The 27,652-nt window shown below is 45.1% G+C and overlaps 1 protein-coding gene across 7 annotated transcripts in view; it reads right to left on the bottom strand.

Moving 5' to 3' along the window:
- LOC146026592 (calreticulin-like) overlaps positions 1-27,652 on the bottom strand; it is a 77,644-nt gene that overhangs the window by 12,435 nt on the left and 37,557 nt on the right. For 6 of the 7 annotated variants that reach the window (XM_083157398.1, XM_083157395.1, XM_083157394.1 and 3 more), the window contains 3 exons: positions 4,627-4,721; positions 1,457-1,666; positions 983-1,096 (listed from right to left, as the gene is read on the bottom strand). In XM_083157398.1, coding sequence (XP_083013524.1) covers positions 983-1,096; positions 1,457-1,666; positions 4,627-4,721 — 419 coding nt within the window. Of the gene's footprint in view, positions 1-982; positions 1,097-1,456; positions 1,667-4,626; positions 4,722-12,058; positions 12,253-17,214; positions 18,346-27,652 lie in introns of those variants that run through there. The other variant, XM_083157391.1, reaches the window with a different exon arrangement.

Here is a 27,652-nt window from a genome sequence, read left to right on the forward strand (position 1 = left end):
CGCCTCACCCCGCACGTATCTTAGGACATCAGCGTCCTGCGGGTGCTCCTTGGAAGGCACTTGCCAATATATCTCCCTGCATTTTTCCTATACCACCCCCCTGCCTTTTCCAGGCATATATAATTAGTTGAAAGTATGGTAATTGTGTAGTTTCACGGCGCCAGCATGGCAAGGGGACTCAGGGGCACGGCACCCTACTGGCGCCGTGATACTACACAAGTACCGAAAGTATTTACACAAATAGAGACACACCCATGAGCAGACTACCCAAACAGAACACTGGTCACGCCCCCCACATTATTAGGTGCTGGCCACAGCCCCTATTATTGCGCATAATGGGCCCTTGCTCATTTTAAGCTTCAGGCCCATTTAGACCTTAATCTGGAACTGCCCCCCACCCATATCTAACTCTCTCTGCACATGTTACATCTGCCCCACCTGCAGTGCACATGGTTTTGTCCATTACAGAGTGATTGTGCCTTTCCGAGTGAATCAGAATAACCCCCTATATCATCTTGAAATACTGACACTAATAGTCACATTATCAGTGGCTATACCACACACAGCCTGGCAGCCATTGATGATGATGATGATGATGATTACCATGTATGACTGATACAAATGTTGTACCACACACAGCCATACATGGTAATCATCATCATCATCATCAATGGCTGCCAGGCTGTGTACTGTACTAGCAGGATATATCATCAATTTCTGGGGGTACAGTCTTACAATTATATGTTTCCTATCAAGGGGGTAACGTCGGAGTATCTAAATATATTTTGGAACAAAAGCTAAAAAAGTTCCCTGACCCCTGAGTCGGTTTGGGAGCTTCCCATGTATTTGCAAATATATATAACCAAGATCTCTGAATTATATTATCATGTAGAGTTAAATCTGGTTACTGATATCACACGGTGTGCCGGTGGCAACCGAGTGCGCTCTTCTTTGTTCAAGGTGACCCCTCCCTTGAACTTACCTTGTATTTTGGATTAGGAATCATGGGAGGCTCCCAGTCCCCATCCATACTGGAGTCCCAGTCATGAGGCTGCTTAGAATCTGGATCTACCATCAACTCATTCTCTTCCCAGTCCTGTAAAACATGTAAAGCTTTACCGGGAATCAGATACCGTAACCTAGGGTATACGTACATCCTTGAATCAGGCCCAACGGGCACTCAGATATTCTTTTTTCTTAACCCTTTGAGTGCCAAGTGAATTTGTCAAATTTGGCGTAAAAATTGCTAAGCAAACATTTTTATTCATTATAATGACCTGTAATGCTCACCTTATATGGGAAATATAATCTTTTTTACACAATATTTTTGAATTTGAATTTATATAACAAATGTGAGCGACGCCGGCATCTTTAGCGGATATTTTGCGCATCTCTCACAGAGATGTTGGCACTCAAAGGGTTAAATAGTGAAATCTAATATTCCGTGCGCCCTTACTTCTGGCCTTATATGATTGGGATCCTCTATCTTCTCACGGTCATCCCAGTCATCCGGCTTTGTGGCATTTAGGTCTTGGATTTTGCGTGGCAGTAAGAATTCCCAGTCATCCTCCAGGGTCCCGTTGGCCACCACCTCATTGTCAATCTTCACCGCATATGTGTTGTTTGGACGAATAACCAGGGTATACAAGTGGGTGACTTCATCGTGCTGTTGAAACAAAGAGCATAAGCCATCTAGTACGCTGCCCTGTTGGAACAGAACCATAAATATTTTGGCTCAGCCCCGAACTTAGGAAGTGTACCTCATGGTCTGTTAAACCTGATACCCAGTGGTCATTATGAATCTGTACATGGCATTAAACATAGGAGCAGATGTATTTAGCCTTAACAAGAGATAAATGCAAGGGTGATAAAGAGAGATAAACGCAGTGGCAAACGCAGGATTTTCAGAAGGGGGTTTCCAGAGGGGCGGAGCAAAGCACGGAGTTGGACACTAAGGTGACCCAGTATATGCCGGGTCAGTTAAAGTATTATAGATAGGCCAAATGTATAGAAATAATAATAATAATAATAATAATAATAATATATACACACACACATATATATATACATATACATAACAGCAGTGTAGACCCCTGGGCATAGCAATGTATTGGGGCCCCTACCGATCCTCCAGCGGTAGGGGTGGGGAAAGCTTTGATGTCCCGCAGGTGGTAGGGGGTGTTATATCAACCGCTCAGCATGTAGGGCCTGGCTCAGAAATTTCCTCTAATTATCCCTATACTGCACAGATGGTGGGAGATGGGGTGGGAGAAGGGGGCATTGGGCTGAATGAAGGGGCCCTGATACATAACTTCCAGGGTGGTAGAGGATGTTTAATATGCAGAGGAGGGGTGTATAGTGGAGTGGGCTTATTATTCATAATTTTCTGGTGGGAGGACAGCTTGCTTGACTGCAGATATCTCCAGTTCCCAGAAATAGATTTCTTAGATTTTAATGGAATTAAAAACTAGAGAATCCCACCTACCAAATGGCACTAGGGGATCAGAGTTCAGGAGGCAGAGCAATCTGCCAACGAGAATATAAAACTACATACCAGGTGTGTGAAGCTGGAGCAGTAACCAGCTGCTGGAAGGCTGATATCTCTGGTTCTGGGAACAGTAGAGACAAGCTACTAGTGTCCCTCAAAGGGGGAGAGTCCCAGCTTTTGGAATATATCCTCAGGAAAACTCTAAGTCAGACAGAGCCTGAAATATCTGACTGGGAAGAGCAATTAACAGGCTTGGATGGGGACCACTGTTTTGAAGTCAGATATCTTCGGTTCCCAAGGGCCGATTTTTCTTATACCGATGGAAAGAGGGGACCCTCAGCTTTCAGCCTAGGGCCCTTAGACTCCTGGGGGGGTTTCTGGGTACTCAGAAACCCCCCCCCTGCGTGCGCTACTGAAACGTCCAGCCAATCAGCTCCTTACTGACTTTTTTCAAACACAGCCTGTAACATGGCAGTTAGCAGGTGATTGGCTGGACGTTTATCTCTCCTTATCACCCTTGGATTTATCTCTTGTTAAGGCTTAATACATCTAGCCCATAGTGAGGAAGATCCGATTGTCAGCATAACAGCTTTCAACCAATGGTAAGAGGAACAAGCTATACCTGATTTGGTGCTACTTGACTAGACCAATTATAAGTTCTATGCTCTCTGTATGTGAGACTGATGAAGATGTTATATGCATACTGATTATTTTGCATTGCAATCAATAAAAATATTTAGAAAATCCCACACGTCTATGCATCCATGCAGTTCTGTGATATGGGACCATTTTTGAATGTTACCTTGTATCCATGTAAACATTATGTTGATGTGAAATCATATACTGATTTTAGAACATGATACTATGTAAATCTTAATTATTACCATGGATTTATATGTCGTTTCCAATGAATCATGATTAAAACCTGTTTTTGTATTTGCAAAAGTGATATGCAAATTATATATATATATATATATATATATATATATATATATATATATATATATATATATATATATATATATATATTATTTTGAAGAAAAAAAAAAGAGGAACAAGCTTGGAGGGGAAATGAGACATAGAACATTTTGTTTATCAGGATCAGATTACTTCATCCAGTTGGCCCTGAACAATTTGGTGCCCTAGGAGAGATTTAAATTCCACCAAGCATTATGTTGCCTGCATAATGCCCCTGGAGCTTTTGCACACTAGACCCTTGCCCAAATTGCCTATGACCAAGGCCAGCTATGCTACTTATCCCTATTACCTAACCACACCTTTACACACCTGACAATGTAGTGTCCTGATACGTCCCATCTCTTACTGGTGTCCTGTGAAACCATGCTCCCACATTGGTGGATAATTAAGCAAAACCCTTCTGGGTATGACTTGTATTTGTGTTACGTATCTAAAAATGGGGACTATCCTAAGGAATCTGATCATGTGGCTGACTATAAAGTCCATCTAATGATACCAACAATAGGGTGAGATTAACAATAGGGCTCATTTCTCAGCTTGGCAAAGACAAAGTTTGCAGTGCAATTGGCCTTTTATCATCTTTGCATGTTTTTGAGCATATACCCCAGTTTTTCCAGTAATAGCATTGATGTTTGGACAAGTATGACAGCATCTACAGAGGAAGATGTAGTCCAGCTGATGGGAGCAGTTTGGCAGATCCATAACTTTCTTTGCTATGGGTGAATTGGTCCCGGTGTCGGACTGGGACATGAAGAGCCCACCTGGGGGGAATGCAAAGGTAAGGATCCCTGCATAGGGGTGTGGCCATACTCTACAGGGTGTGGTTAGATACCACAGAGGTTTTACTAACCATTAGAAAATGCATGGTCTGGGCCCCGTGATTAACATATACAGAAAATACTGCTTATACATGTGTGATCATTTACCAGCCATGTACTGAAGAAAATACACCACAGTCCTGTGCAGTATAATATATTAATTAAATAATGTATAATTCAAGTGTACGGTCTGGAACCTGTTCCCTAGAACAGACAGTGGGGATTGCCGGGGGTTTCCCCTGTACCCTGGTGAGGTAATCCAGCCCTGATTGGGCCTAAGATTACAAGTGGTCGGTTCTGAACTTTCCTTGGCTCATGGATCCAGGCAATGAATCACGGTACCTTGCACTTTATGTCCTTCTTAATTAAATGATTTTTCTCCTTATAATTCAGTATAACATGGACTTTTTCATGGATTGTGCCACATATGTCAGGCCCTGGAAAAGATGTGGAAAGACAAAGTGAATATCCTGTTTTGCTTAACGCAGTCATTGAACGAATAAATAAACTAAACTAACAAATGTATGAATGAATGGCTTGTTGTTAGTACAACTAAAAGCATTAAAGTGGTAAAAAAACAGAACGTGTAAAGGGCTATGCAAAATCCTGTGAACAGAGGGCTTGTTTCAGAGATGTACATGATAGAGGGAAACCGCGTTAGGAGCGATAAACTACAAACTGTGCACATGTGGCAAGCAAGGAACGGGCAATGGACCATACATACAGCAGGAAAGTGGTTAAAGGGTTGGAGTGTGTGTGGGGTGGGGGGAGTGAGTGCATATGGCGGAGAGTCACCAGTGGCATCGAGAGGGGGGACGTGTACTACTCAGGCCCGAGTCTGCTGGAGGGGCCCGGGTCCTGCTCCCCCATTGCATGGAGCCAGGCAGTGAGAGATGATATGATGCCACCGCAGCAGAGCCTCTCTCCCCAACTCAGCACACGCTGCTCAGTGCCTTATGTTGAGCTGGGGATAGAGACAGCAGCAGCCAGTCATCCCTCTCCTTTTTTTCCCCCACCCCCTCCATTTTACAGAGGCTTGGGCGACCTGTCGGCACCCCTGACAGTAATTCTGTGATCACGAGCGTGCATTATGGAAATACTGCTATTACAGTGCATATACATGCAGACATTAGTATATGCGAGACGGTTTTCTAGATTAGCCGAGGATATACTCAGAAGGGCTGATTTGGAGATGGATGCAGCTGCGGTGCTAAAATATGCTAATGATGGAGAAGTCTTGTGTATATAGGAGCCCCCTGCATGCTTGTGCGATCTGCTGCTCTGGCCAATGACGCAGCACCAGATCACGTGCATGGACATGGGTCATACAAGTTACCCTCGGGTTACTCAGGATGGCTGGGCTGTTCAGGCTTTCAGGGACAGAGGATGCAGACACAGGCCTTGCCCACAACTGCTCCCCTCTCCTCCCCAAATGGCCGCATGCTTTGGGCACCGGTATATTCTCCCTCATTGCTGACATGAAGTAAGAAGAAGCCAGTTTAAAATAAATTAATTCATGAAACCATCACGTCAGTCTTGTCATGTGTCTATCGTTTCCATGTCAACATTTTGACCCTATTAACCTACTGCATGCTGACCTTTTGACCCTGTTGACCTACTGCATGTTGACTTTTTGGGATAGACCTGTAGATCTATCACAGGAAGCAGCTGTGTTTCAGGTTACTGATCCCTTTACACCAGAAGATGGGCCAGCATCTTACAGTGGGCACTTAGGGATGATGTCAACTCTAAGTGCTAGTGAGCCCGCCAATCAGATCCTTGTCGGCATAATCCAGGTCATGTATTTCACATTGGAGGTTACGTGGGAGGAACCTGGTAGCAATCAGGACCAAGGCCCTGGCCATTTGAACCCAGATAGACCCTTTCACACTAAGGGCAGTATTCAATGACGCCGGCGTGAGGGCGTCTACGGCAAGGGTGGCTTGTTTAGATGAAGACAAGCCATCCTCGCCGTTTAACCCCTGGACCGGCCACTCGCCCGATTCAACTTTTCAGGAGACTCCGGCAAGGATTCCCCTGAACTGTGAGATTTGCAGCCAATGCATACGGGACATCCCACACCCTACTTCTAATGTTATTCACATGAGCCAGGGAATGCAATCCCAAGGGAACCCAATCAAGCTACCGGGACCCCCGCATTTGGTGGAAAGTTTTCTTCCTCATTCATTGGTAGAGGATCTACCAGGAGCGGATTGGCCTGGTGGGAAACTGGGCCATTTTCCAGTGGGCCGGTCCAGATCTGACCGCTTTCAGCCCTGGCTGGGCCGTGGATCACACTACCACAGCGATTAGTGGCAGCCGCCGTAGGGACCGACTCCTGCTCAAATAACTTTAAAGATGGCTGTGGGTCGATCTTAGGTGGCGTCATCGTGTGCGCCCACCCGAACACCCGGGACTGCGCGACTGTAGCGTGGTGGTGGGCGGACTCACCGGTGCCGGGTAAGTGGCATTACCACCTCCCGGCTGCTTCAAGATTTTGCCCGGGTTAGATTTAGTTCCCATTCCGCCCCTGGGATCTACAAAAAGGTTTCACTGGATTCCCATTTCCCCATGAGGCACAAACCTGGATTATAAACAGATTTACTCAGATACGGTACCGTATGGACTGTTTCCTAACAATTTCCTCTCTGAAACTTTTTTCAAGAACCCAGCACAGCCTCTCTCCTCAATTCAGCGCACACTGCTCTGTGTGTGTGCGCACAAGAAGGTTTTTCCCCTCCCAGAGGCCACACCCTCATCCAGTGGTCATGCACCTTCAATTTTCTGGGGCGCGGCCAACCTGTCGGCACCCCTGGTGTCAACCATTGACATGTGGATCTTTCGACAATGTTGATCTAGACCTGGGGTAGCCAACCCTAGTCCTCGAGAGCTACCAACAGTGCATGTTTTGCAGGTCTCCTCACAGAATCACAAGTGAGCTAATCATCTCCACCTGTGGATCTTTTAAAATGTGTCAGTGATTAATGAGTGCAGCAGCTAGGTTGTCTGGAAAATGTGAACTGTTGGTAGCTCTCGAGGGCTAGGGTTGGCTACCATTGATCTAGACCATGAGTGATATGAGCATTATACAAGTGAAATCTCTGAAGTATATTGAAGTATTAGGACAGGTGAAGCTCTGCCTTCCCTGACCACACATGACTGGGAATAACAGCAGTGCACAAACACTGCATACAGAACGTGGTTATATTTATTATGCGCTAGATTACCAAGGAGACTGTTTTTAAGCTGTAAATAGCGGTTTACTGTAAATAATTGGGTCACAGTGCAAGAGCCGGCCATCACATGACCAGGACCACGCTAGGGATAGCAATCGAAGATTAAAAATCATCGATGGTTTATAGCCAATGTCAAATACTTTTGCCATCGATGGGGGAGAACCAGATGGTTTCCTTACATCGATGGCACAGCAAAACCGATGTTTTTCCTTTTTTTTTTTTCCTTCAAAGTGCCGGGACACAGAGCATACCCCCAACAGCCACGTGTTTTGATTGGCCCACAGGCCAAATCACTCAAACATAATAAAAGACCATCGATCTATAAATCTATCAATGGTCACCCATGGAATAGTTTTACACGATCGATGACCAGTTGCACTTTTGCCATCAAGGGATAGCACCAATAGCCATCCCTATACCACGGAGAAGAGCACTGATCCCAGCAACTGAGCAGGTGTCAGAATAGCATCATCACCACAGGAATATTTTTTAGTTAATTCAACCAGATCACATTTCCCATTACAACTATGGAAAATACAATGTGATTACGATTTTTGCTAAAATATATAGATAAGGATAGATAGAAGCCCAAGAATCTCAAGTTAATTGCTTTGCAAAACCTTGGAATCTTTTAAGAGGTGTCAGTGAGTAATGAGAACACCTGCTCGGTAACCTGGGGTGAAAAAAAAAAAAAAAAAAAAGGTAATCATTGGTCACATTTAATTTAGAATAGAACAAACAAAACAGATCCCGGAATGCTCAGAAGCCGAGCACTTCAAGAGAAACAAAAGCAAGAGCCAGTGCTATAGATATTAAGTAAAATAATAATCCAGGATCAATCAACCTTACAAGTCATGTAGGGATGAAATAGGACAAACAAAAACCACACATTTCCGTCTCCAGGAGACGGACATCTTTGTGACAATGGAGTAATATCCATCGTGATTTTGGGGGCTTCAGCTGCTACAGACACCACTACTGCCGTCACTTTTTTCGGGTCCGCTTCCGTGTGAGCCGAGCATCACAAGGTGCTTGCAAACGAAGTGATCTTCTTAGGCCCTGGCGATGGATGGAATGCAAATCCGTCATTGTGGGGTCTCCGGCAGATGATGTTGCCGTTAATGGACCAGGCAGAGGCAACCTGGCAACAGTATTATTCAGTCCTTGGATTGAAGTGGAGATCTCCCGCAAGTCACTGTGTAGTATCTCATTCTGCCTCTCCAAGAGCGCATTTCCTTGCGCCAGTGACTCCACAATCTTCGTGAGGATTTGAGAGAGAATGGGGTCACCGGAGGCGAGAAGCGGCACTGGTGGTGTTTGGGGTGGGGTTGTTTGCGTCCCTTTCTCTTTAGAAGAGCAGAGAACCACATTTGGAAGAAAAAAAAAAAAAGTATTAATAAAAATACAAAGACAGAATGGCACATCAAACAAGCTATTCAGTACAGCTACCCAGGTCCATAAATGATAGTTTAAAGCACTCACCTCCCCTTGATAAGCATTAGTAAAGGATCAGCACTCAGGTGGTTTAATCCAGCAGCATAACAGACTAGCGCTGGTAATGGGCCAGATAGCGATTTCAAGCGGCAAACTGCCAGTATTCTTCAGCGGTAAGATGTAACAACAGACAGATATAAAAATCACATGCAAAAGGCCTCCAACCCTTCCACAGGTTCAGCCCATTTGGACTGTGTAAAAGTGTGGTGCTGATCCAGAGTGACTGCACCAGCTGGATGCGGTGTGATCAGGGCCTGATTAAAAGCGAGCTACCAACAGTTCACGGTTTCCAGAAAACCTAGCTGGTGCACAGGTGTATTCATTACTCACTGACATTTTAATGAATTCACTTGTAAATCTGGGAAACGTTAACTGTTGATAGCTCTCAAGGAATGGCGTTGGCTAGCCCTGCCCTAGGCTAATACACATGTTGTTCCCCTTGTGAAACACATGTACTCAGAGACTCCCAGTCATACTGCCCATGTAATGAAGGTCATACAACTGGCATGTAGGATCTAATGCATGTGGCGGGTGAAGGAGATTTTGGCTTTAGGCTGCCCAGCTGGCGCTGTAGCACAATGTACATAAAGTAATGGTTCCATCAGGGCCATCTTAAGATTAGTGAGGGCCCCTGGGCAAACTAATTCACTGCCCCCCCCGGTCCCCTCCACCACCAGCAGCGGGGATCTTCAGCTTGTAGCGCTATTTGCAATCAGGCGGGAAGCGCTGCTGAACTTTAATAGACTGGCCGGATGCTGAAATCTCTCAGCCAATTAGCGTCCGGCATGTATTTTCAAATTCAGCAACACTTCCCACCCGGTGGCTAATAGCGCTACAGGCTCCCAGCCGCTGAGCGGGGACAGCGGGCTGGACACTGTGGGGTAGTTGTCCCAGTGCCCCTGGGACCCCTCCCGGTCAGGTGCTGCTGCTCGTGGACGCTCTGCTGCAGGAGGGTGAGGAGCTGCTGTTGGTGACATTGGAACACAGCCATGGGTGATGCACAGAGCACCTGTGCCGGCTGTGGCAGTGGAACCCAGGATGTCTGGTGATCTCCCCTCCCCCAGACTGAGACCCGCTGCTCGCACACACGGTACATCCAGGATGCCAGGAGTGGGGGCTGCACACCCCCGCTCCAGAGATGCTTCGCAGGACCCCGGCTCTGCCGGTCACTCAGGGGGCTCTTGATGGGCTACATTAACCTCTACTGGGGACCCAGAGAGACCGGGCTTGCACACACCAGTCCAGGTCCCGTGCTATGGGGTAACAGGGATTGGGACGGAGCCCCCAACGTGTAGCTGCCACACTCCGGCTCCTGAGCCCTGCGCTCACTACTACTAGTGCTGCTGCCTGGAGCAGGTGTCAGGCTCATCACCCGTCCGGCACCAGCAGTGCCGTCTTTCCCATTGGGGTGGGCCCCTACAGTCCTAGGGCCCCTGGGCTACTGCCCATTGGGAAAGATGGCACTGGGTTCCATCAGTAAGGTACATTGGCACAGCCATCTGGCAGTCACCTTAAGAACTGTACCCACACAGTGCATAGGGTCGGGTGACAGGTAAGTAGCATGGAATAATTAAGGCCTGAACTCTATTCTTCAGCCGTCACCTGCAAGGCACCCTGTCCCCAGTCCTGGTGCCCTAGGCTGCAGCCTAATCAGCCTATTGGTTAAATCAGGCCCTGGGCATGAGAATTCCCATTAATAGAGAAGGGATTCCCCAGGTCTGTCTGCCTTAACAGCACTGATCACAAGGCATCTCTCTGTCATTGCATAGAAGTACTGTGAAATAGTGGTTCAGAAAAATGCATCATATAGGGTGGTATTCAATTGATCTATTTTTTTATGCACATATTTCACTCACTATAGTCAGGTTAGCCACACATTTGAGCTCAAATGTTGGTGAAAAACAATTGAATACCGCCCATTGTGCTGAAGTGCAAAATACTTAATATTTAGACAAAGCGCAGCCGCAAAAAGGATGTCTCAGCTGGAATACTGCAGGTACACAGCGGTGTCCCTGTAGCAGCTAGTTAATGCATGAAGGCATGGGTCCAGATGCACTGAACTTCAAAAAGTAATACAGTGGAGAGTGTTGCACAACCAGCTTCTAACTGCCATGTTACAGGCTGGATTTGAAGGGTGAAAGGTACGAGCTGATTGGCTTGTAGCTTATCACTCTCCACTTTATCATTTTCTGAAGCTTAGTGAATCTGGCCCATGGAGATATAGAATAAAATACATCAATAAGGCATAGCAGCCTGCACTTGGGTCAATTGACCAGGTTAAGAAGGTAGGAAATGCACAGCAGCATGGGACCTACCCAGTGGCGTAGCTACAGGGGTCGCAGCGGTCGCACCTGCGACCGGGCCCCTAAGCCAGGGGGACCCAACCCCCGCCACTGTAACCCCCGCCACTATAATAGGGCAGCCAAGCGTAAACACGCTTCTCACCAAAGACGTCACTACTAAACGACGCCCCTGTGCGCGGCGACGTAACTGTACAGAAGCACGCTCCTTTGCGCAGCAACGTCACTGCACGGAGCCCAGTATGTTTGCTAGGCAACGGCCGCTGCGAGTGCGTACTACATGTTTCCGCCCCCTCCGCCGTGCAACGGCCGTCTCTGAGCCCCGCCCTCCACACAAAAGAGCACACCCCCTATATTTGAACTTATTCTGTGGCGCGTTTACGTACAAGGTGAGTCTGAGTCATGCTCCCCTCCCTCTCCCGCACCAGGGCCCATGAACCCTTAGCTACGCCCCTGGACCTACCACGATAGGCTACACAGTGGCATTGCCCATCGTGCTTTGGGATGAAGAGCAAATAGAACAAAGCATTAAAAGTACATAGCGATCGACATGGCAGTCTCCACCTTGAACCATAAGGTGCTGCGGAAAAGTGTGTCACTGAACCATAGGTGCCAGAGTGTACTGTAGCAGTGAAAGGGAAGGGATGCAGGTGAAACCCCAAAAAGTAGGGGTGATCCATAGACAGACAAATAACCATCCACAACCATTTCGGCAAACAAACAATTTTCACACAAATAAAATACCAGCCATAGCACGCGGGGCAGAGGAACGCTGGTCTGAATCTATAACAGGAACATAGATCATCTCCGGCACTACTCCAAACCCCATTGCATAATTTTCCAGAGGGGTCAACTTCGAGGATTTAGGGATCTGGTTTCTAGAATAATGCCCTTGAACCAGAAGTTTCTGCTTCAAGCCGAGCTCAAAATCAGACCATCTGAAAAAAATAAAATAAAAAATAAAAAAGAAGGGAGGGAGGATCATATTGGTGTCAAGGTTCTATGGCAGGGGTGGCCAAACCTGTCCTCAACATCTACCAACAGTTCATGTATTTTATGCAACCTGTGGATCTATAGCAGGAATGACTGCAGCGTGTTTGGAAATGACTACAGCTGTGCACCAGCTAGGTGATCTGGGGAATGTGACAGTTAGTAATGACTACAGCTGTACACCAGCTAGGTGATCTGGGGAATGTGACAGTTAGTAATGACTACAGCTGTGCACCAACTAGGTGATCTGGGGAATGTGAGTTAGTAATGACTACATCTGTGCACCAGCTAGGCGATTTTGGTCATGGAATAATAAAAATAATAATATTTATATAACACTTCTCTCAATAGGACACCAAGTGCTTCACCATTGTCTTTACCAAGCTTAACAATAGATGTCAGTGAAATGCTTAAGTAAATAAGTACGTCTTTAGTCTATTTTTAAAGGATTCTACAGTGGGGGCTTCTCACACTGTGCGAGGAAGAGTTTCATAAAGTTGCAGCAAAAAAAAAAAAAAAAAATAATAATAATAATAATAATAATAATTTGCATAAATAATTTTAATTAAAAAAAAAAGGGGATTTAACCAATTTGACTTTTGACTGTTTTCCATATTTGGGAGCAAACATTCAATTGTCGTCTTTTACACCCAGAAATGATCAGATTTTCATTCCAGTCAGAATGAACAGATCTAAAAGGCCCATACACACTAGAAGATTATCTTTCCAATCTGGTTGGTTGGAATGAAAATCTGGATATTTCTGTGAACAAATTACAATTGATCCTTTGCTCCCAAACGCGGGACAATGGACATAAGCAGTCATCTACATAAAGCCCCATACACACTAGAAGATATTGGCATCTTGGGAATAAGTGACTTAACACTTCAGATTTTGGGATTCAATTATTTGTGCTCAAGAATAGATATCACTAAAACATGGACTGTTCAGGGTCATACACATGGGAAGATTTCAGCCTCTTTTCTAAGCGATTTGACTTGATCACTAGAAAAAGGAGCACTGATTGATCCATGTGTATGCCCTACAGCAGGGGTGGCCAAACCTGTCCTCAAGATCTACCAACGGTGCATGTTTTCCAGGCAGCCTGTGGATCTATAGTAGGAATGAATGCAGCAGGTTTTAAATTGTGACAGTTAGTACTGACTACAGCTGTTCCCCTGCTAGGTAACCTGGAAAACGTGGACCGTTGGTAGATCTCGAGGACCGGTTTGGCCACCCTTACAGCAATGACAATGCGCGGTCCCACGCAACGCTATCACCCGCAGGGAAAGCCAGGGCTTGCACTGGCTTTCCCTAGATCATGGGCAGGGATGGACTGGCCATCTGACAAACGCCAGAGGGGCCCGATGGCCAGGTGGGTCGATATCTTGTCGCAAGGTTGATGCTCCACCTCCTGATCGGCACACAGAGAGAGCTGCTGGACTCACGGTTCTCTCTGAGTGCCGCATTGGTCCAGGAAAGAGGGGGGTGGGGGCATCATTTACCTCTACTCTGCTCTCTCCTGCAAGCCAGGAGAGGCAGTGTACACATGCACGGTGCATGCTCACCCAACGTGTACACATGCGCGACAAAGGTTATGCGTGGGCACAAATGCCAAGGACGATTCAGGAGCCCAATCCATCGCTGATCTTGGGGCTTTGCCTATTAAAAATAGACAAAGCCTCAATTAGCATAAAGCATTGCGGAACACCCACGATATGTGCTGAAGCACGTAGCTCAGCCACAAAGCCGGGTCACCCTGTACATACGGGGCTTAAATGTGCCAGAGGCCGGTTTCACACACTCCGGCTCCTGCCGGACGGTGAAATTCCGCACGGCCTGGGAGCCGTGCCGCACACATTTGTTGTGAATGGACACTATTGTGTACGGCCCGGCCGCACGGCTGCAGCCTGATCCCGCCACTGGAAGGGACGGCTGACGGGTTTTCGCAGTCCGGCAGGAGCCGGAGTGTGTGAAACCAGCCTTACAGATCAACTTTGGGCAAATACTGTTATAGACTATAGGTTCCCAGTGCCTCATACAGGTCATGTTTTCTAGGTCTCCTCCCAGAATCACAAGTAAATTAGGGCCACCTGTGGATCTTTAAAAACTTGTCAGTGAGGGATAATTACACACCTGTGCATATGTTGGGTGACCTGGAAACCAACTGTTTAGGATCCTGAGTGCAGAGTTTGCAAACCATGGTTATATACCAGACAAAAATCTGGTAATATATGTGAGCAAAGGACAATCAACTATTTGCCTCAAATTCTGTAAAATGGACAGTGGTCGCTAAGACAAATTAGTTAAGTCTGTTTGATTTAATAAAGTTAAACAAACAATTGTTTAGTCTATTTTCCAGCATATGGTTGATTGTCCTATGCTTCCATACATTACCAGATTGTAGTTTCCACCAGACAGATAATCTTTATGTGTGTACCTAGCTTTACAGTGCAGGTGGTACTTGTTTCCTAGCACGGCGCCCGCGGTTTTGATTGTATTGATCGCGGCCGCAAAAAATCGCGTCGATCGCATTGCATGCCAACCTAATCGCATGCAATGGACGCGATTTTTTCATTGGAATCAATGTAAAATGGTCCCTGAGACCAAATTTAACATTGCTTCCAATGTAAAAAGCCCCCAAAACCCCCATTTTCATTGCAAACCCCCCCTCATGGGTGAAATGGCCCCCCATTGTTAACGCCACCCCACTATTGACGCCAACCCGAAGCGTGGCGAGCGCAGCGAGCCCACGAGGGCCGGCAGTACACGTCCTCCGACCTTTTCATACTCCCACTATCCACGACGGCGTGGAGTTAATTTTATAAAGTGTGGCGAGCGCAGCGAGCCCCGCGCATAACTTCACAGGTATACGCGTGCGCTCGCCTCACTGTACAATTGTTTTTGACCAATTTCTTTGAAAGACATTTCGGTACTTGTTTCCTAGCACGGCGCCCGTCGGGTCCCATCGCATAACATTACTTAAGGTATGCGATGGGACCCGATATTCAGGTTTTAAGAGCTTCATATACAATTTTAAAATCGCATCGCATGCCATTACAATGGCATGCGATGCAACGCGATTGCACCCGATGTACAATTAAAAATCCGGTCTGGGGGTGCATTTAACATAGTAATCAGCCATCAGGGTGCCTGTACAATAAAATAAAAAAAAATAAAAATAGGGTCTAATTGCATCGCATGCGATCTGGTCGCATGCGATGCGATCCAACCCGATCTGATAGACCCGATACAATTAAAATTGGTGGCGCCGTGCTAGGAAACAAGTACCGACATTTCCCTTGAATCCAGTGTCTTGGACGAAAGATGTTGACGTCAGACGAAAGACAATTTATAGGCTCTTTTTGAAAGATATCCAAATTGAGCTGCGTGCACAGTTGACGCACAATCTTGATGAACTGGCAGGTATGCGCATCATCATTCATCGCAAACGCACTGAAAGATATTTTGACCAATTTCGTTGAGATCGACCGAAATGGTTCAAAAAAATTGTACAGTGTGTATGCACCTTTAGCGATATCCAGGCGACTTAATTAGTACCTGGATTATTTTGATTTAACCATCTCTGCAGAAGCCTGATCATCACTAAAGCTGGATACACACCTACAGATCTATCTGTTCAATCTGGTGGAAAAAATTTAATATTTGCTCCCAAACACTGGAAAACAGACTATGTAAATTTTTTCAAGCAATCATTTGTGCTAGTTTTTCAGCATTTGGGAGCAAATGTTGATTTTAATTTGCTCATATACATTTCTAGATTTTTGTGTGTACCCAGCTTTTAACCTGCACTGTTGGTGTGACTTGAGGGCTATGGTAGGGAATGCCTGGTTTAGGGTTCAAGTATACCCTTGGTTGCCTACCTGACCCTCTCCTTCAGGGAGAAAATGCTCTGTTCCTGCACTTCCCTGGTAATGTATGATAACCATCACCTGTGGTGAAACACCTTTCTTATCAATTACCCAGCTCCTCACAGGTGATGGCAATCACACAGTACCAGGGAAGTCCAGGAACAGACCATTCTCTCCCTGAAGAAGAGGGTCAGGTAGGCAACCAAGAGTATACCCATGGTTTATCAATAATGGTTAAATCAAGTTGACCGTACTAATTGAGTCACCTGTGGCTAAGCATGGATATACTTCTAACCTGGTCCATTTGAGTGCCTTGAAAACCATGTTTAGGAACCTCTAGTCTAGTGATCTTCAAACAGTCATCAAGGTCCCCCAACAGTTTACATTTGCCAGGTCATTTAACAGGTGCATCCATTACTCACAGACAATGCACAGGTTCTCAAACTCTGTCCTCAGGACTCCACGCAGTGCAGGTTTTGCAGGTCTCACCACAGAATCACAAGTGAAATAATTAGCTCCACACGTGGAGCTTTTAAACCGTATAAGTGAGTGATAAATGCACCTGTGCACCTGCCGGGTGACCTGGAAAACGTGAACTGTGTTGGAGAACCCCTGTGTTAAAGGATCCACAGGTGGAGCGAATTATTTCATCTGGGGGAAAAAAAAAAAAAAATACACAGTTGGAAGTCATTGAAGAATCCCAGTTTGGGGAACCACTGTTGTAGACTTAACTTGATGATTTTTTAAATTAGACGGCACATACAATAATGTAAAGTATTGTTATGCTGTATCTTATGCTAGATAATAACATAACACTTTTCATTGTTTACGTTATGCTGGCCATACACTTGACTAGGCCCAGCCAACCGGTGGCTTTCTCGCTGTTGTGAAACTACAAGACCCAGCATGCCCTGCCACTAATTTGCTATTAGGGAATGCTGAAACTGTCACAAGGCATGCTGGGATGTGTAGTTTCACAACAGCTTGAGACCTACAAGTAAAAGACATCCCTGTCTGAAAACGTGAAACATCTCTTACCGTCTTTTCACTTCAGCAGTTGTGCGTACAGCAGGTGCCACTCGGTTTACAGCAGCAGTGATGTCTTCCCAGATTTTTTCCTTTGCTGCGGCCTTCAGATTGGCAGGGCCCATACGGATTTTATGCAATGTTTTAGTGACAATTAGATCATCTTCCTTTTGAGTGAAAAGTGGCTGCCATTGTTTCCTCTGGCCACTCTTTGGTAGACTCTGGCTTGTTTCTTGGCTTCGTCCTTGATTTTCTATGACTTTCCCTGCCATAGTGCTGGATACTTGGTTTGCCTGACCCGGATTGGGTGGTGGCTGAGCATCCTGAGCCCTTTTTGCTTCTGCAGAACGCTGGATTGCACTGTTACTGTCAAAAAATGCTGCAGGTAACATTTTGCATGGGGTGTAGGAGGATTGGCGTATGGGACCTTTATACCGGCAGCTGCACAAGGCTGTTACTCATTGGGAGGAGCTTCTGCCTCTCAGAGGACTTTCTGCAGTTCCCTATATACCAGTGTTGCTCAGCCAGTCCTCACAGCACACAAACAGTCCTGATTTTAGTGATATTTAAGCTTGAACACAGATGGATAAATCAAAATAACTGAGGTACTAATTAAGTCACCTGTGCAAAGGTATAGCTAGCCCTAAAGCTAGGACTATTAGTGTGTCCTGAGGACCGAGGTTGAGGAACACTGCTATAATCCACTCTAGTGAGTTATTGGAGAGAGATAGAGAAAGATTGCATCTCTCTCTGTATATATCTATATAAAAGCAGTGACGCCTGGAGGGAGAAGGGAGGCAAGGAGCAAGTGTTTAGGGTAATAATATTTGCTAATAATGATGATGATGGGGGGGGTAGGCAGGTATTGCAGCTGCTGCCTTGGAACTCCCTCTGGGTGCTGCTGCTTATCTTAGATCCAGTGGCTGGAAGGGGGAGGCAGGGGCAGCACTCCAGTATATGTGAATTCAGTGCCTCCTACTCCCTGTTCACCCCCACTGACACCGCACCAGGCTGGCTGCCAGTGTGTCCCAGTCCCAGTGACCTGAGCCCTAGGCTCTGCTACCGCAGTGCTCCAGCCCTGTGTGGGCCTGTGGTTGGCTGTGACTCCACTTCTGTCAGCTGAGGTGGCCCGCCCCTGTCCTAGTAGGGCCCACCTACTCTTTGTTCTCGACAGGGCAGACTGACGACAGACCCCAGTTCCATTTGTTCTGAGTGAGTCCTAATTCTCATGAAGTCCCTAGCAATTAACATGTAGGTAAGTGGTACTTATGTGTTATAAATATGTAATGGGCATCATGGTGTGTGGCATAATGTGTAATGGACATCACAATGTGTGGCATAATGTGTAATGGGCATCAAGGTGTGTGGCATAATGTGTAATGGGCATCACGGTGTGTGGCATAACAAGTAATGGGCAGTACAGTGTATGATGTAACATGTAAGTGGCATTACAGTGTGTAAAATCAATAACAGAATTGAGGCAACAGTAAAAACAAAACATGATATGGCGGGGGCTGGGGAGCGGGTCAGTGGGTGGGTCAAGCAGTGGTCCAAAGAAACAAGTTCATCAGCAAGTCACGCGGCTCTAGGTCTGGTTGGTGAAAAGTTTCAAAATAAGACAAAAACTTCCAAATCTTCCAAGTGACCAGAGATGGTCGCTGATAAAAGGGAACCTCCGCCGGGGTTAGCCACAGAGGGAATCAGCTGGTCGCAGGAGCAAGCTCCCATACCTCCCAACATGACCCCCCTCCAGGAGGGACACCTTGCTCTGTTCCTGCACTTTCCTCTTAATGTATGATTGCCATCACCTATGTTGAAGCACCTTTCTTATCCATTAACCTGTTCAACACAGATGGAGGTAATCATACATTAAGAGGGAAGTCCAGGAGCAGAGCATTGTGTCCCTCCTGGAGAGGGTAATGTTGGGAGGAATGAGCTCCTGTGACCAGTGATCATAAGGGGGCTAAAAACAGGAGCGCGCTCCCGGCGATTTATCGCCGGTGCACACTCCAATCGCTGGCAATATGGTCGCTCAGCGACCATATTACCAGCGATTTTTGCCCGTGCGTACACAGCTTATGGCATACCTCCCAACATGTTCCTCTCCAGTCCAGGAGGAACACAATGCTCTGCGCCTGGACTTTCCTGATCATTTATTATTACAATTACCTGTGGTGAAACAACTCTCATTATTCAACTCTCATTATTTAACCTGTTCAGAACAGGTGATGGCAATCATACATTAAGAGGAAAATCCAGGAGCAGAATATTTTGTCCCTCCTGGCATGGGTCCTGCAGCCTAGCAAAAAAAGTCTAAATCAGGCCCCATTACTTTTACTTTTTGAAAGTAGGTAAGTGTCTCTTTATATTGCACTTTCTTCTGTAGGCATGTTTTCATTGACCACCAAACTTGGCCTTTTAATTCTGACCCTTATTTAACCCCTTCCCGACATTTGACGTGTATATATACGTCATGGCCGGGATGTACTTCCCGACACATGACGTATATATACGTCATGACTTTAAACTGTCCCCGCGTCTATAGACGCGGGGACAGAGGGACGATGTCTGCTGTCCCTGACAGCAGACATGTCCCTGCATGCCCAGGGGGGGCTGCGATGCCGCCCCCCCGTCGGCGATCGCTGTGATTGGCTGTTCAGTGTGAACAGCCATTCACAGCGTTTTCCTGTGTTACCGGCGAATCAGACGCTCGGTAACACAGGTGTCAATCACCGCCGGGCGTCAGGGGGCATGAGGGGGTCATCGGTGACGACGACACCTCACCCCACCTGCCCCCAAGGCTGTGATTGGTCCGTGGGACCCACGGACCAATCACAGCCAAGGCGCGTGATTTAAACTAACGGTGACTGCACTGCAGACGCCATTCCGGTCTGGAATTGCGTGCAGAGCGGTCACCGTGCCAATCTGTCGTGATACATACCTGATCCTTGCCTGAAACTTACCTGATCACCGCTGATCACCGCTGGTAGCGTGCTGCCAGCAGCTGGATACTTCCTGGATCTTGTGACTTCTGTGTGTGCTGCTGCTGCAGTGTCATAGAGTCACAGATCGTGAGAGATAGGGACAGATAGTGACAGAGAGTGATAGAGAGTGATAGAGAGTGATAGAGAGTGCTATATTTTGTGTCTGCTGCACCCCCTTTTGTGCTGATCACTATATCTGAGGTGATCAGCAACTTTTTGGGGGTGCAGAGGTTTTTTTTTATATATATATATATATACCTGTCAGTTGCAGCAAAGGTTGTGCTGCCTGTGCAACTGACTGCTGCCCCCCCCCTGCTGCCCCCCCTTTTGTGCTGATTGTGCTGATTAATTAACTGATCAGCAACTTTTTGGGGGTCCAGGGTTTTTTTTTTTTATATATATACCTGTCAGTTGCACCAAAGGTTGTGCTGCGTGTGCAACTGACTGCTGCCCCCCCTTTTGTGCTGGTCAGTTTAAATTAATTAATCAGCAACTTTTTGGGGGTCCAGTTTTTTTTTTTATATATATATACCCTGTCAGGTTGTGTGTCTGCTGCCCCTCACTGCTAATCAGTGTTGCATCACTGATCTGCAGTTTTTTTTTTTTTGGAGAGTGCAGTGGGGTTTTGTTTTTACACCCACGTTGCTTGTGTGGGTGTCCTGTGGCCGCTGAGCGCTGATCAGTGACGTACAATCACTGAACAGCATTTTTGGCACAGGGTTGATATCATTTTTTTTTCTGCAGTTTTTTTAAATTGTTTTTTTTTTGGAGAGTGCTGTGGAAATTTTTTTTAAATTGTTTTTACACCCACGTTGCTTTTGTGGGTGTCCTGTGGCCGCTGATCAGTGACGTACAATCACTGAACAGCATTTTTGGCACAGGTTGATATCATTTTTTTTTCTGCAGTTTTTTTTTAATTGTTTTTTTTTTGTTTTTACACCCACGTTGTTTTTGTGGGTGTCCTGTTGCCTTTGAGCGCTGTTCAGTGACGGACGTTACTGACCAACATCTGTGCTCAATTTTTGGCGCAGGACCTTTTTTTTTTTTTTTTTACCCCTTCAATTTTTTTTTTTTTTTATTGGGATCAAATTCCTGTATAAAGTATTTTTTTTTTCTGCACTACATACACACTACACACTACATACCCCCCGTGTTGAAATAAAGTTTGTACCCCCCCTACACTATACACGTGTTGAAACATTACACTTACAGAAACACAAAAATAAAAATGGCATCCCAAATGTCATCCCAGTCATCCAGAAGAATGTATTCAGCGGAGGAGGCATATGCCATGCTTGCCTCTGACTCTGACTCTGACGCAGCCAGTGATGCAAGCGGGGAATTTGAAGGATTCGTCTTAACCTCATCTTCCTCCTCTGCTGATGAGGGACCCCCTCAAAGACGCCCCCGTAGAGCAGCTGAGACCCCCCCCAAATGATTGATCCCGTATGGACCCCACCACCAGACAATTTTGAGCCCCAGGTTCCTGAGTTTTTGGCCATCCCAGGAATCCAATTTGATTCCACAGGTCTCAGAGAAATTGACTTTTTCAAATTATTTTTCTCTGATGATTTTATAAATTTAATGGTGGACCAAACTAATTTATATGCCCAGCAGTTTATTGCTCAAAACCCCACGTCATCATTTGCTAGGTGGACCCCTGTAGATACAGTAGAGATGATGACGTTTTGGGGTCTGGTGTTTCATATGGGCATAGTAAAAAAGCCAGAAATTAGGCAATATTGGAGTACAAATGTTCTGTACAGCACCCCACTTTACCGTATGGCCATGACCCGGACTCGTTTTGAGATAATCCTTAAATTTTTACATTACACCGATAATACACTGTGCCCACCCAGAGATGATCCCACCTTTGACCGGCTATTCAAAGTCAGGCCGGTCATTGATCATTTCAGTGCCAAATTTGCAGAGATGTACATCCCTGAAAAATTTATTTGTATTGACAAGTCCCTTATACATTTTAAAGGAAGGGTTAAATTCCGCCAGTACCTTCCCAGTAAGAGGGCAAGGTATGGCATAAAAATGTATAAGCTGTGTGAAAGCACCTCAGGGTACACCCACAGGTTTAGGGTATATAAAGGGAAGGATTCAAGAATTGAACCGCCAGAATGCCCCCCCTCCCTCTTAGGTGTTAGTGGAAAAATTGTCTGGGATTTAGTGCACCCCTTCCTGGATAAAGGTTATCACCTCTATGTGGATAACTTTTACACTAGCATCCCCCTGTTTAAGGCCCTTGGTTCAAGAGGTACAGCAGCTTGCGGTACTGTGCGTAAGAACCAAAGAGGCCTCCCAAAAACGCACATTGCCCAAGTAATGAGAAGGGGTGAAAGCAGGGGAATATGCACCGAAAATATGTTGTTGGTCAAATATAAGGACAAGAGGGATGTCCTTATACTGACAACAATTCATGGAGACAGTACCACCTCCATCCCTGTACGAGGTACCAGTACCCACACCTCAAAACCTAATTGTATCCTAGATTACAATAGGTACATGGGCGGAGTGGATCTTTCAGATCAGGTACTGAAGCCGTACAGTGCCCTGCGGAAAACAAAAATCTGGTACAAGAAGCTGGCCGTGTATATCATCCAGATGGCACTGTATAACGCTTACGTGCTATTCCGTTCTACCAGCCAGAGGGGGACATTTATGCACTTTCAAGAGGAAGTCATAAAGGGCCTAATATTTGGGAACCAGCAGGCAGAGGGCCCCAGTACTTCTAGTACTGGCCCCCGTATTGTACCAGGGCAGCATTTTCCTAACGAAATCCCCTCCACTGCAAAAAAGGGCAGGACACAAAAAAGGTGCAAAGTTTGCTATAAAAAGGGAATAAGAAAGGAAACTATTTTCCACTGTGAAACTTGCCCCGACAAACCCGGCCTATGTATAAAGGAGTGTTTTAAAATATACCACACATCTATGGATTATTAGGTTCATCATTTCACCGTGCTTCGGGGGTCTTGCTAATGCCACAAAGCACCCACCATTCATTCCACCAGAATCTGAGCTGCAAAATCCAAAAATCACTCCTTCCCTTCTGAGTCCTGCCATGCACCCAACTGGTATTTTTTGGTCACATATGAGGCATTGCCATACTCGGGAGAAATTGGGGCACAGATTTTGGGGTGCTTTTTCTCCTTCATACCTTCTGAAAATGAAAAATTTTGAGCCAGAACTGCATTTTTGTGTAAAAAAATGTAATTTTTCATTTTCACTGCCCAGTTGTATCAAAATTGGTGAAACCCCTGGGGGTTTGAAATGTACACTATACCCCTAGATGAATTCCCTGAGGGGTGTAGTTTGCAAAATGGGGTCACTTGTGGGGGGGGGTTCCACTGTATTGGTACTTTGGGGGTCTTGCTAATGCGACATAGCACCCACCAACATTCCACCAGAATCTGTGCTGCAAAATCCAAATATCACTCCTTCCCTTCTGAGTCCTGCCACTTTTTGGTCACACATGAGGCATTGCCGTACTCGGGAGAAATTGGGGCACAGATTTTGGGGTGCTTTGTCTCCTTCCTTCCTTGGGAAAATGAAAAATTTTGAGCCAGAACTGCATTTTTTTTTGTAAAAAATTTAATTTTTCATTTTCACTGCCCAGTTGTACCACAATTGGTGAAACCCCTGGGGGTTTGAAATGTACACTATACCCCTAGATGAATTCCCTGAGGGGTGTAGTTTGCAAAATGGGGTCACTTGTGGGGGGGTTCCACTGTATTGGTGCTTGGGGGGTCTTGCTAATGCGACATAGCACCCACCAACATTCCACCAGAATCTGAGCTGCAAAATCCAAAAATCACTCCTTCCCTTCTGAGTCCTGCCATGCACCCAAATGGTATTTTTTGGTCACATGTGAGGCATTGCCGTACTCGGGAGAAATTGGGGCACAGATTTTGGGGTGCTTTGTCTCCTTCATTCCTTGTGAAAATGAAAAATTTTGAGCCAGAACTGCATTTTTGTGTAAAAAATGTAATTTTTCATTTGCACAGCCCAGTTGTATCAAAATTGGTGAAACCCCTGGGGGTTTGAAATGTACACTATACCCCTAGATGAATTCCCTGAGGGGTGTAGTTTGCAAAATGGGGTCACTTGTGGGGGGGTTCCACTGTATTGGTGCTTGGGGGGTCTTGCTAATGCGACATAGCACCCACCAACATTCCACCAGAATCTGAGCTGCAAAATCCAAAAATCACTCCTTCCCTTCTGAGTCCTGCCATGCACCCAAATGGTATTTTTTGGTCACATGTGAGGCATTGCCGTACTCGGGAGAAATTGGGGCACAGATTTTGGGGTGCTTTTTCTCCTTCATACCTTCTGAAAATGAATAATTTTGAGCCAGAACTGCATTTTTGTGTAAAAAAATTTAATTTTTCATTTTCACTGCCCAGTTGTATCAAAATTGGTGAAACCCCTGGGGGTTTGAAATGTACACTATACCCCTAGATGAATTCCCTGAGGGGTGTAGTTTGCAAAATGGGGTCACTTGTGGGGGGGTTCCACTGTATTGGTGCTTGGGGGGTCTTGCTAATGCGACATAGCACCCACCAACATTCCACCAGAATCTGAGCTGCAAAATCCAAAAATCACTCCTTCCCTTCTGAGTCCTGCCATGCACCCAAATGGTATTTTTTGGTCACATGTGAGGCATTGCCGTACTCGGGAGAAATTGGGGCACAGATTTTGGGGTGCTTTGTCTCCTTCATTCCTTGTGAAAATGAAAAATTTTGAGCCAGAACTGCATTTTTGTGTAAAAAATGTAATTTTTCATTTGCACAGCCCAGTTGTATCAAAATTGGTGAAACCCCTGGGGGTTTGAAATGTACACTATACCCCTAGATGAATTCCCTGAGGGGTGTAGTTTGCAAAATGGGGTCACTTGTGGGGGGGTTCCACTGTATTGGTGCTTGGGGGGTCTTGCTAATGCGACATAGCACCCACCAACATTCCACCAGAATCTGAGCTGCAAAATCCAAAAATCACTCCTTCCCTTCTGAGTCCTGCCATGCACCCAAATGGTATTTTTTGGTCACATGTGAGGCATTGCCGTACTCGGGAGAAATTGGGGCACAGATTTTGGGGTGCTTTGTCTCCTTCATTCCTTGTGAAAATGAAAAATTTTGAGCCAGAACTGCATTTTTGAGTAAAATATTTAATTTTTCATTTTCACTGCCCAGTTGTACCACAATTGGTGAAACCCCTGGGGGTTTAAAATGTACACTATACCCCTAGATGAATTCCCTGAGGGGTGTAGTTTGCAAAATGGGGTCACTTGTGGGGGGGTTCCTAAATTTTAGCATCTTATGGTGCCTAGAAACCTACATGGTGCCTAAAAAATAACCTCATAAAAAGGAGGCTCCAAAATCAAGTAGGTGCTCCTTCTATTATGAAGCCTGTGGTTTGGTCAACGTGCACACTAGGGCCACATATAGGATATTTATGAAAACAAAAGAATTGGGGGAATCAATTTTTAGTCACATTTCTCTAGTAAAATCTACTGTGTTCCTTAGAAAAATGTATTAAAATTGCAAATCTGCAAAAAAAATGAAATTTTGAAATTTCACCTACACTTTGTTTTAATTCCTGTGAAACACCTAAAGGGTTAACAAACTTCCAAAATGCTGTTTTGAATACTGTGAGGGGTGCAGTTTTTGAAATGGCATCATTTATGGGGGTGTCTCACATACAAGTCCCTCAAAGTCACATCAGAACTGAACTGGTCCCTAAAAAAATCAGTGTTTGAAATTTTCTTGAAAATTTGAGAATTTGCTATTCATATTGTAAGCCTCCTAGTGTCCAAAAAAATTAAAAGGAAGTTGAAATAATGATGGAAACATAAAGTAGACATATGGTCTATGTTAGTTATTAACTATTTTGAGTGGTATGATTATTTGTCTCACAAGCAAAAAATTTAACATTTTGCAAATTGCTAAATTTTCCATTTTTTTACGACATTTTGGTATTTTTCACAAAAAAACACAGACTGTATCGACCCAAATTTACCACTAATTTGAAGTACAATGTGTCACGAGAAAACAATCTCAAAATCACTGGGATAAGTAAAAGCAAAAAAAAGTTATCCCCACTTAAGTGATACATGTCAGATTTGAAAAAAAGGGCTCTGTCAGGAAGGCAAAAACTGGCTGTGTCAGGAAGGGGTTAACCTTTTAGTAACCATAAGCCTTATTTGATCCTTTATGTAAAGGTAACCTTATGTCTATCCTAAGCATGTTTAAATTGCTGAACTGAATTATCCTCTACCACCTTTTACAGGAAGCTATTCCACTTATCCGCTACCCTTTCTGTAATGTCATTTTTCCTCAACGGTCCCCTGAACCTTGTTTTTTTTTTTAATCCTTTTCTTCCTTTTTTTTTGTTTCTTTTGCTGACTATACACAGCGCAATGTATGGTTGCAAAGAGATGCGCACTCCTGCGCACATCCCATTGCACAGCACATAAAGTATGTGCTGCCCCTACTTTTTTTTAACTAGATTGCATCAATGGTGCGCATCGTACCGTGTATGGGCACCTTTTCTTTTATCAGTATAGTTATACTTAGTTATTTTTTACTTTAAGCCCTACTTTTACCTTTTTAAGGCAGTTGTTTTTGTAAAAAAAAAATCTGGACCAAAGAAAGTTAAGCATGTATGTATGTATGTATGTACATATGTATGTAGTTATGTACTGTATGTTTGCATTGCGCTTTTCTAAACGTATTTTTTATTTGGTCCATATGTTCTTTATCTTTATTGTTTTGTGTGTACATATATTGTAAACAGTACTAATGTGGACTAGTGTTTTGAATTCAGCTTCATGAGTGTTTTTCTGTGGTAATCTTTGAGTTTTAACCCTTGACAGTCCAAAAAAAATTTTTTTGCAATTCAAACTGTCTGGTTTAAATTATTTGTATACTATTGTTTTTTTAATTATTACAAATGCTCTACATTGAATGTTGAACGATGTTAATGTTCTTATTTTAAAATGGCTCACCATTGGATCTGCTACTAGCGCTAGGGATGTTGAGCCTGACTAGACGTTGGACTTGAAAGGGTTAAGGACCGTACACACTGTATGATTGCGGATGCCACCGATATCGCCGCACAGACTACGGATGGCGTGCATTGTCTGTCGGTAAAGGCATATACACTGGGCGACACTGAGCAAGTTGGATTTTTACTTAACATCGTCAATTTTAGGAAATTAACTAGGATGTGCTTTGGAACACTGGTGACACCCTTCCCCCATTGAAGGGCTAATTAAGCAAATTGAACGTTTCGGATTAGCTTAATTATTCTGTAATTACTCACCTTCCAAAGTGGTGTCTTCTGCTTCTAGCCTCAGGAGCCGGGTCTGTGTAGTATGAGTGGGTTTTTATTATCTACCCCACCTCCCTGTAGTGTACTCCCCACTGGGGAATACAGGATGGAGGGTTGACCACCGGGAG

This window comes from Crinia signifera, chromosome 8, assembly GCF_055691185.1.
Source record: "Crinia signifera chromosome 8, ASM5569118v1, whole genome shotgun sequence".
Classification (NCBI taxonomy): domain Eukaryota; kingdom Metazoa; phylum Chordata; class Amphibia; order Anura; family Myobatrachidae; genus Crinia; species Crinia signifera.